At 52.0% G+C, this 10,910-nt stretch overlaps 1 protein-coding gene across 1 annotated transcript; it reads right to left on the reverse strand.

Moving 5' to 3' along the window:
• Positions 1-62: 62 nt before the first annotated feature.
• On the reverse strand, positions 63-5,462 carry LOC140214001 (uncharacterized). The gene is made up of 2 exons (XM_072285224.1): positions 4,361-5,462; positions 63-262 (listed from the first exon to the last, which is right to left on the reverse strand). Exons 1-2 carry the CDS (start codon positions 5,460-5,462, stop codon positions 63-65), a joined length of 1,302 nt encoding a protein of 433 aa, XP_072141325.1.
• Between the last annotated feature and the right edge of the window lie 5,448 nt (positions 5,463-10,910).

Here is a 10,910-nt window from a genome sequence, read left to right on the forward strand (position 1 = left end):
ACCGTCTCTATCAACAGCGGAGATGCAGAGTCGTCGACAAGCAGTCCGCGGGAAGTGTATGCCTACACCAGCACGGACGCAAAGTTGTCTATAAGATCTTCACAGGCCATCTTCTGAATCAGCTCATGCGTAGTGACGCTACTGTAGTTGATGAACTCTCGCCTGCCTCGTCTATTGAGTGAGTATATCTCGCAGTATACCTGAACCAGGAGACGGTCTAGCGAGGCCGATTCAATAGCGCGCTGAAAGAAGGATTCTTGGTCTGGACGTAAATAAACATACAGGGCAATCGCGAATGCCAGGAACTAATAGCGCGCAAAAGCACACGGAGACAAGGGAGTCCGCACAGTCTGGCGAGTGAGTCGATGTCGCGACTGCAAAGGCAACAACGACGCCGAACTGAGAAAACACACTTGTCAGACCCGGTTTACTGTGCTACCGTCTTTGCTTCCTTCATTTTTTTTCCTGAAATTTTTATTTTGTTTTACTACGCTCTGCGTTTGTTTGTTTAGGTAGCATGAAGGAAACGAGGAACAGAGACGTTAACCGGATTTGTTCCGTGTTTGCCACCCTAACTATTGGAAGGGCGAATAGCAAACCAAAGAACCGTACAAAGAAAGGCAAGGGAAAATGACTGAGGATAAATGCACGAGCATTGACACCTCTCACAAAAATTTGTTTAAACCACCTCTTGGAAGTCGTCGAAGCATTCAGGTGAAATATTGTCACGACGTCAAAAAAAAAAAAAAAAAAAAACAGGACGCAGGATCAATATGTGAGAAACAAAACCAGCTCTGTATTCAGAGACCACAAGAGCTGACGCGCCAACTTCGTCTTCTTTCAATAGGAGCATGGTCGCTGCTCGTGTCCCTCCATTCGTTTTCTTCTGTTCTTTTGCTAAGCTTTAGTCGTGACATTAGCCTCTCTTCCTAGAAAGCATTGCCCCGATGCTTTATCGTTACGGCAACAGGACCGGGACACGCTTTCGATGCAGTGAATTCACTCAGGCAAATAGAGTTCATTCGGACCACGTGCACAACCTCCGGTAGATGCCGTCGACGCCTTGAGCAATGCGGACTATCGGGAGCAACCTCAAAGTTGGCATCAGTGAGCCGCCGAAGAACTTTATACGGCCCGAAGTAGCGCCTTAACAGTATCTCTGAAAGGCTGCGATGGCGAATGGGAGTCCAAACCCAAACTCTCGCTCTGGGCTCGTAGGAGTGACGAAGACTATAGCTTCTCGAATCGTAATCTTGCTGCCTATGAGTACGTATGCAAGCAAGTTGTCGCGCTTCTTCAGCATGCTGAGCGAAGTCTTCAGCATCTGTTTCGATGCCATCTGTGATGTGTGGTGCGCGACATAGTGCCGTGATCGGGACAGCCGAGAGCAGACGACGCTGAGTGCACGCGCGCCGAGCTGGAAGGAGCAAAACGACGACGCCGAAGAGCGCCCGGCACGTGAACGCGCGGCGCAGGAAAAACAACAAGAAGAAAAAGCAACCAATTAGAAAAGACCACGGGGCGTCGGGCAGCCAATCAGTACATGCCAAATCGGCCCTACCACAAGAAAAAGCGTGGTGCGCCGGCAGAACGGGGGCGACACGCAAGAGGACACGCAGGGAGACGCCGGGGAGACGCCAGGAGAGTCCCAGGAAGCAACGGCAGGAGGAGGTCAACCACCGGAGCGGGCGTTGAAGACGGGCCGTCGGGTTCCGGACCCGAGCCCACCAGGACTTCACCCGCCCGGGGCCTCCTGCCAACCTGTTCCTGTGCGTCGCCCGTCTACCTGAGCGTGCCGTCAGCTCCTCAAGGCCGGTGAGCTTTTGCGCCAGTGGGCAGGACGAGAACAGTCGGGCTTCGGGCCCGAGTTCTACGCCAGCTGCCCGGCCAGAACGCCACCCCCGTCTGCCGTGCCGCCTGCTGCCCGAGGCCGGCGTTCGAACTTCAGCGCCGTGGGCGAGAGGTTCGTGTTCTCAATGTTTTAATGGTTCTCTTAGGCGGAGCCTCCGAGAACCCAATTGAGGACAAAGCCGTTGGTTTGAACACACACACAAAGACTTTAATCAAAAATAAGAAGGCAAAAAGCAAATAGAACAAAACAGAAAGCATGCATAAAATAAACATTCAAGAAAACATAGCAGTAAGTAACACACTTAGGGCTTTAGCGAGGGCGCGAGTCCGGGCTTGCCCCGAGGGCGGGGACGCGTCGCAGTCTCGACGCGGCAACGCGGCGACGAGCTGGCAGAAGGAGAGGCGCCGGTCTCACCAAAGGTCGTGGCGTAGGTTGACCGACCGGGCGCCGGGAGCGCGCCAGCTCTGGCGAGGCGAGGTAACGCTGGCGGCTGGGTGGACGGCGGCGGCGTTCTGGCCGGGCAGAGAGCTCGGGCCCGTAGCCCGACTGCTCCCCTCTCGCCCACGGCGCTGAAGTTCGAACGCCGGCCTCGGGCAGCAGGCGGCACGGCAGACGGGGGTGGCGTTCTGGCCGGGCAGCTGGCGTAGAACTCGGGCCCGAAGCCCGACTGTTCTCGTCCTGCCCACTGGCGCAAAAGCTCACCGGCCTTGAGGAGCTGACGGCACGCTCAGGTAGACGGGCGACGCACAGGAACAGGTTTGCAGGAGGCCCCGGGCGGGTGAAGTCCTGGTGGGCTCGGGTCCGGAACCCGACGGCCCGTCTTCAACGCCCGCTCCGGTGGTTGACCTCCTCCTGCCGTTGCTTCCTGGGACTCTCCTGGCGTCTCCCCGGCGTCTCCCTGCGTGTCCTCTTGCGTGTCGCCCCCGTTCTGCCGGCGCACCACGCTTTTTCTTGTGGTAGGGCCGATTTGGCATTTACTGATTGGCTGCCCGACGCCCCGTGGTCTTTTCTAATTGGTTGCTTTTTCTTCTTGTTGTTTTTCCTGCGCCGCGCGTTCACGTGCCGGGCGCTCTTCGGCGTCGTCGTTTTGCTCCTTCCAGCTCGGCGCGCGTGCACTCAGCGTCGTCTGCTCTCGGCTGTCCCGATCACGGCACTATGTCGCGCACCACACATCACACAAGCCCCTTTTTTAAACAAGTTTTTCTGAAGAAAAACTGCCGCTCAGTGCGCGACATAGTTCACAACAGTACATTCATGGTCTGTCCACGATATTGCGCACAACACTATAGTCATTATCTGCGCTCGGGATTGCGCTGTATGGTTTAAACGCACAGTTCACAGAGTGGCGCAGTTCACTGAGCATACAGATATAAGACATTACAGGAAAACACAATTCCAGGAAAGCATACCAAGGAAGAAAAAAAAACCAAAGAAACTAGCATCAAACCCTAACAGCGTAGCATTACGATGACATAACCTTGCTAGGGTAACAATAACATCTAGAGGCGTAGGGTTGTAGTTTCCCCTGTACCCTACTCATGTAGTCCGCCCCACGACGTTTCGCACGTTGACCTTCTTGAAGGTCATCGCCAAGCTTAATTGCTTCTGTACCTGGGCCCTCATTTGTTGTGAAGGTAGGTATAGGGGTGTCTGTCTCGCCCTCCTCCACCACGATGCATGATGCTGACTGTGGGGAACTCCCCGGTTCACGCTCTTCATAGCGCTTCAGCATGTTAATATGGAACAGTTTTGTGGTATGTCCCAAGTCCAGCCAGTAATGAAAGTTACTTTTCTTTCCTGTGACCAAGAAAGGCCCCTTCCATTGCATCGACCGTTTGTTGGCCGTCGTTGGAAGCAGGATAAGGGCACGGTCACCAACTTTCAGCTGGCGTATCTTGCTCTTAAGATACGTTCGCTGGCAAGTGTCACAAGAGCGTACGTATCTTCTCACTGCTTCTTGGACTCCTGGCCAGTAGAAGGACTCTCGAACACGATCGATCGTTCTCTTGATTCCTTGGTGTCCTGCCATCAGGCTTTCGTGCGCCCAAGTGAGCACTTGGCCACGCAATTTTTGGGGCACTACCACTTGTTGGATCGTTTTGCCTGAGGACAGCCGGCAACAACGATATAGCACTCCCTTTACTACTTCGAATGAGTAGGATGCCAATCGTTTGCCCTGGAACACTTGACCCACTTTGTTCCTGCAAGACTTTAAGGTCTTATCTTCGTTCTGGGCCGTGGTAAGGTCCTGCCTGGTTATTTTCAAGGCACTGATATTGATAGTGGATGTTTTCGGCTGTTGGTCTCGGCCCTTGATGCCGACCCGCAAAGCATCCGGGGGATGGTCTTCTCCCTTGGTTCTTCTCGGACTTGCTGTACCATCTTCGATGGGCTTCCTCAGTCTTTTTGTCCAGGTTTTATCTGGATCATGAGGTTCTCGTGAGCCTGGTACATTTCCGATAATAACATCGTACAGAGGAGCCGTCATACACTTTACAATCGCTGTACCAGAAAAATAAGGTGAATTAATTTCAACCTTGGCCTCGGGAATTTCAATGCTGCTGCCATCCGCCAGGACCAGCTTAGCGGTGGTACCTGTCAGAGCCTTGTCTGGTACGAGGGAACGATGCACAACCAGCGTGTTGCTTCCCGTATCTCGCAAGACTGACGCGGTCTGTCCGAAGACGAAGCCCTTTCGCACTGGCATCTTGCGTGCCACATTCCTCGTGGGAGTCTTCACCGTGCTGACTACGTCTTGTTCAACGACTACTGCGTTTGACTCTTCCAGACGCTCTTCTGGCGACAATAGGCAAGACGTCCTTGGGGGATCATTTTTCTTGGTGCAGGCTTTGACATCATGCCCGGGCTTACGGCAATACCCGCAGTACGGTTGCCTCTGCTTCGATCGGCAGTCTGATGACCCGTGACCCAGTTTTCCACATACGAAGCATCGCATTGGAACTCTCTCAGTTGGGCTTCCGGTTTTCTCCGTAGGGTTACTGCCTTCCGATTTCTGCCGGAATACTAACAAATTGGGCTGTCTCTGAGCCTCTAGGAAATTATCGGCAGCTTCGGCCATGTCATCTAGATGGCGGTAGCTCTTCTCGCGCAGGAAGAGTCCTAATCGATGATGACAGTTGTTCAGAAACTGTTCCGTCACCACTAGGTTGCGAAGTGCCAAATACTCTTTTTCGGTTTTGGACATTTCCACCCACCGATCAAAGAAACTCAGTAGCCTAGTTGCGTACTGCTTTCCAGTTTCGCCATCTTGGGGTTTGCTCTGTCGGAACTTCTCCCGGTAGCCTTCGGCCGTAAAACGAAAACGCTGGAGCAACGCCAACTTGGCTTTATCGTAGTCGAGGGAGTCTTCCGGAGACAGACGTCCAAAGACTTTCAGAGCTTCTCCGCTCAAGCATAAACTTAGAGCCGTGGCCCATTTGTCTCTAGGCCATTCTTGTCCGGTGGCGACGCTCTCGAACCTTTTTAAATAGGCATCCAAGTCGTCCCGGCTTTCGTTGAATCCCGGCATCAAACTGTGAGGATTCACGCTGAATGGGGCACTCCCTCCTGGCCCTCGGTCAGCTGTCCTTGCAGCGTCCGTTGCCGCCATTTGGAGGCGCAACTGAAGCGTTCGCTCCTCCAATTCTAGCTGCCGTTGGCTCGTCTCGCCACGATTGCCCTCAGCTTCCGCGACTTTAAGTCGTAACTGTAAATTTTTCTCCTCTAATACAAGTTCCTGCCTTTTAGCCTCGCGCTCCGCTGCCCGCTCTTCTCGCGCCCGCGCTTCCTGCTCGTTCAACCATGCCCTCAACTCCGCACCTTCTAGGCCCATGCGTTCGGCTAGCGCTAACAAGTCTCTTGTGTTAGCCATAGTTCCTAACCGCTAGAAGAAGGATCCAAACGAACGGCTTTGTCCTGTCGCGGACGCCAATTTGTGACGACCCCAAATGTGGGGGCGAGAGGTTCGTGTTCTCAATGTTTTAATGGTTCTCTTAGGCGGAGCCTCCGAGAACCCAATTGAGGACAAAGCCGTTGGTTTGAACACACACACAAAGACTTTAATCAAAAATAAGAAGGCAAAAAGCAAATAGAACAAAACAGAAAGCATGCATAAAATAAACATTCAAGAAAACATAGCAGTAAGTAACACACTTAGGGCTTTAGCGAGGGCGCGAGTCCGGGCTTGCCCCGAGGGCGGGGACGCGTCGCAGTCTCGACGCGGCAACGCGGCGACGAGCTGGCAGAAGGAGAGGCGCCGGTCTCACCAAAGGTCGTGGCGTAGGTTGACCGACCGGGCGCCGGGAGCGCGCCAGCTCTGGCGAGGCGAGGTAACGCTGGCGGCTGGGTGGACGGCGGCGGCGTTCTGGCCGGGCAGAGAGCTCGGGCCCGTAGCCCGACTGCTCCCCTCTCGCCCACGGCGCTGAAGTTCGAACGCCGGCCTCGGGCAGCAGGCGGCACGGCAGACGGGGGTGGCGTTCTGGCCGGGCAGCTGGCGTAGAACTCGGGCCCGAAGCCCGACTGTTCTCGTCCTGCCCACTGGCGCAAAAGCTCACCGGCCTTGAGGAGCTGACGGCACGCTCAGGTAGACGGGCGACGCACAGGAACAGGTTGGCAGGAGGCCCCGGGCGGGTGAAGTCCTGGTGGGCTCGGGTCCGGAACCCGACGGCCCGTCTTCAACGCCCGCTCCGGTGGTTGACCTCCTCCTGCCGTTGCTTCCTGGGACTCTCCTGGCGTCTCCCCGGCGTCTCCCTGCGTGTCCTCTTGCGTGTCGCCCCCGTTCTGCCGGCGCACCACGCTTTTTCTTGTGGTAGGGCCGATTTGGCATTTACTGATTGGCTGCCCGACGCCCCGTGGTCTTTTCTAATTGGTTGCTTTTTCTTCTTGTTGTTTTTCCTGCGCCGCGCGTTCACGTGCCGGGCGCTCTTCGGCGTCGTCGTTTTGCTCCTTCCAGCTCGGCGCGCGTGCACTCAGCGTCGTCTGCTCTCGGCTGTCCCGATCACGGCACTATGTCGCGCACCACACATCACACCATCGCATTCATGTGGCAGCATCGCATCTCGCATAGTTGCGACTTCACGACCACGTACGAAACGGAACGGTGTCATTCGTGTAGTCTCTTGCTAAGCCGTGTTGTAGGCGAAGGTGACATACGGCAAGATTCCGTCCTAGTTCTTGTGCTCTACATCCACGTACATGGAGAGCATATCCGCGAGCGCCTTATTCAGGCGATCTGTCAGTGCGTCCGTTCGCGGATGGTACGCCGTTGTTCGCCGGTGAGCTGTTCCACTGAGTCTTAATACTGTGTCCAAAAGCTCGGCTGTAAATGCACTTTCCCTGTCAGTTATTAGTACTGCTAGAGCGCCATGCCTCGGTACAACATTCCCTATAAAAAAATCGGGCTGCTTCACTTCGCGACAACATGCAGATTGTTAATGTGAAGACAGCTTCGCTTGTGGCCTTCAATTTTGGGGCAACAATGCCTGCAGGAAGAGAGACAGAGAAAGTTTAATGGAAGCTCTAGATGTCAGCCCTACCATATGCAAGGCTCGCCACTCCAGATAAAGTGTTGGATTCGACCTGACGCGAAGACGAAAAATCAGACAAAAGCAAATAAATAAATAAAGAATAAGCGAACAACTGTAACCCGGACCAGAAAGAGGTCAGTGAGTCTGCATAAGCCCTGACTGGAGTAAGTGTAACAGTTGGGCATTCGTAGCTCGGATTGTGTTATCACTCCTGTCTCAAGGCCCCGAGAAATTGCTAGTCCGTATTTGTGCTCGCGTATCGAGTGAAGTGTTTGCTGCTAATTGCGCAGTGGTGTAGGGGCGGTACGGACATAGCACGTACTCAATATCACCGCGTAATTCGTTGTCGGTGTGTCTCTAGAATTTCTTCAAACGAGCCTTTTGGAAGTCTGTGCTTCGCAAGAGTGAAGGAAGGGCACGTGCTCAAGAAGGATCTTGTTTTTATTCTCTTGACATTCCGTTGACTTTATGAGGCAACCCCGTCGCGGTAGCTTGGAGGCTGCAGCGTAGCGCTGCCGCGCTCGAGGTCGCGGGTTCGATCCCGGCCGCGGCGACCGCATCAAGATCGGGGCCAAGTGCGAAGACGCTCGAGCACTTAGATTTAGGGGCACGTTAAAGGAACCCCGGTGGAACGCGATAGCATTCAAAGATCATTGACTGCTTGTCACGTTTGCCGGAAACCGTAGCATTCTTGTGCATGCGCGGAGGCGAGCGCGATGGTGTAGCTTCAAGGAGGAATCGAGCGGTCCGCGCCCCGCTCTATGAATGGTGGAAACGCTGGAAAAGGGGTTTGTGTTTCAGTTTCCGCGTAGAAGAATTATGTTTTCTGATATATTCAAATTAAAGTCCGACGCTATCGTGTGTGTAGCTTGCGTTCAGGTCGTACTTTACCATTTTTCCTGGCGCATTTTGCTTTAAGGAATTCAATTAGTTCAGTAACGCCTCCGCGCCACGCGGATGGCCTGAGTGGTTGTGGTTCGGAATGACTTTTCGCGATGCGACGTCCGACGACGGCAACGGATTTGATGCGACACGGCGCCCTTAACGCTATCGCGTTAATAATCGGGAGTCTTATGCTGCAAGTGAAATCTCATAATTTATTGTGTCTTTGTTTTAGTTTACGCGACCAAACATACAATCCGACATAAAGACAAATCGCTCAAATATAGTATGAAGCCAACAGCAAGACAAAGCATTCGTTCACTTTTATTAGGATCGAGAGCGTTCGCGACGCAATACGCGAGGTGGTGGCGTAGATCGGTCTCGGCTTGGTCTTCTAGGGCTAGGCAATCGTAATACCGATGTTCTGGAGAGTCAGACCTAACACTTCCTGCTAATAACCTTCCCGTCTATACTCCGGCGTGCGAGAACGCACATACCGCCACGTTGTTTACAGTTGCGACGGAGATGAGACGAGGCGGACGGCGAGCACCAGTTAGATGCAGAGACAAACAAAGTAAGCCGCGTAGAAGGAGAAACGCTTTTTCTATATACAGACGGAGGGCTCTGGAGTTATTTGTCCTCCGGTGACCTGCATCGTCGGACATATGAAGCCGTTTCCTCCAGCCAATCTTTCGTTGCAGCATATAGCGACTAGGTAGAGTAGCCAATAAAAGAGCGGTATGCGGAAGTCTCAGTTTTTTTTTCTTCTTCATAGATCCACTTATGACGAGACACGCGTTTTGGGAACGGTTTCCCATATAAGCGAGGACTATTTCGACTAATTAGATTATTTTTGAAAGCTCTACCGAGCATCACAAAATTAAAGAAGAATAAAGCATCAAATCTACAGATTCGCCAACAGGCAAAAAAAAAAAAGGCAGATATGAATGCCGCCAAATGCATCAAGTACGACGTTTAAAGCAAAAGACAAAGTCGGTATACTATCTACATCACTGTCTGAAATGCATCATCAACCTCTGCAGAGGACGTTTGCAAAACTCAGGTGAAGGGCGTAATGATTTCTCGTGAATATTTTTTTTTTAATCAGCGCGTCACGTATGTCCTCTGCGTACGTAGCATAGCACAGCAATCACTGTTCTCGTTGGGATCTTCCAGTCATAAACTAGGTGCTTTATCTTTTTGCAAAATTTGCCCACCTTCCGCAGTTTCAGTTTACACGATGAGGCTTGTCATTATTTAGTCTTTATTTGTTTTGATGAAAGCATGCGTTTTGATGCGAAAGCGTGAAATAGCTCATTGAGTGAAAAAGCCGGCGTCTCTCTTCTGTGGCAGCATAACGGCAGGTAAACTCCCATTGGCTGTGACGTCACGTCACGTGCGCGCCTGGACGGAGTTCCCATTAGCTGTGACGCCACGGCATGAACGCACGTCGACGGAGCCGAGCGGGTGAAAGAGAGGTTAGTGCGTCATCCTCGCTCTCGCTCTCAGAAGCATGTGCTTTCCGTAAGTTCCTTGTGCGCACAAGCTCTAGCCTGCGTTCTAACTGCGCCTCGGTAAGGTCAAATCAAAACGCGGCAGTCATCTCAAAAAGCTCGCTTGCCCGCGAGGAGTTTATAACTTTAAGGATCGCTCAGCGGCATTCAAGTTCACATTAATGCTTTCGTGTTCACACTCATAAGATGTGCTTAGGTGTCCTCAAATTTTTTTAAAAGCGAAAGCATTTTTTTTGGCGAGTACCCCAGCAAAAATCTCTCTGACGCGAAAAGTGTAATGCCTTGTATCTGCACAAAAAATGCCTAGTTTACGAAGTTAAGACATTCACGTTTTATATTAGTGTAAATGTAGGTGATTGCTAGCTTTATAAGCTGTAAGGAACAATCGAACCGGGCAAAAATATAATTAACCAGAGCCGAAACCGTTCTCGTCAGGACACCTTGAAAGCTTACTTTCCCGCATTACGGATATGTGTGCAGTGAAGCCTGGTGTGGGTCTGCTGAGAATAATAATAATAATAATAATAATAATAATAATAATAATAATAATAATAATAATAATAATAATAATTGACAGTGGCGTTAGAAATATGGTGACGTCGCCGTCGTCGCGTAGAGGTCATAGCAATAAAGGAAAAAGAAAAAGAAAACAGCTGTGGTGAAACCAGTTGTGACAGCGTTCCGGCTCAGTTGATACGATGGCTTTAAAGGGGCCATGCATCTTGCTGGCAACTCATCTCCCCACCGTTCGGTACACGGATTTCATTTCTCTTGTACCGGAAAGGATACGGGCAGACATGCGTAAGCTAGGAAAAGCAAGTAAGCAAAAACGAAGCAACAGCGGAGCCCAAAAATGCTTGCACATTAGTAGACAATTCGTAGAATTTCTGTGGTATATCTATTTCTTTTACCTCTTCGTGCCCCCTCTCCCCCGTGAAGCCAACACTAAGACCGCGTGCTAAACCTCCCTAGTTACTTGTTTTCTTTATCTCTCTCTCTCTTAAAGGATACCTCTCCAGGTCTGGCCGTTTTGAACTGACAAGCACAGTTCATACCATGCGTGCTAACGATCGTGTCTGCTAAGTATAAAATCCCTCTGCGCCGCAGAAAGAGCTTAAATTTCAAACCGAACGCTGT

This window comes from Dermacentor andersoni, chromosome 11 (genome assembly GCF_023375885.2).
Source record: "Dermacentor andersoni chromosome 11, qqDerAnde1_hic_scaffold, whole genome shotgun sequence".
Taxonomy (NCBI): Eukaryota; Metazoa; Arthropoda; class Arachnida; order Ixodida; family Ixodidae; genus Dermacentor; species Dermacentor andersoni.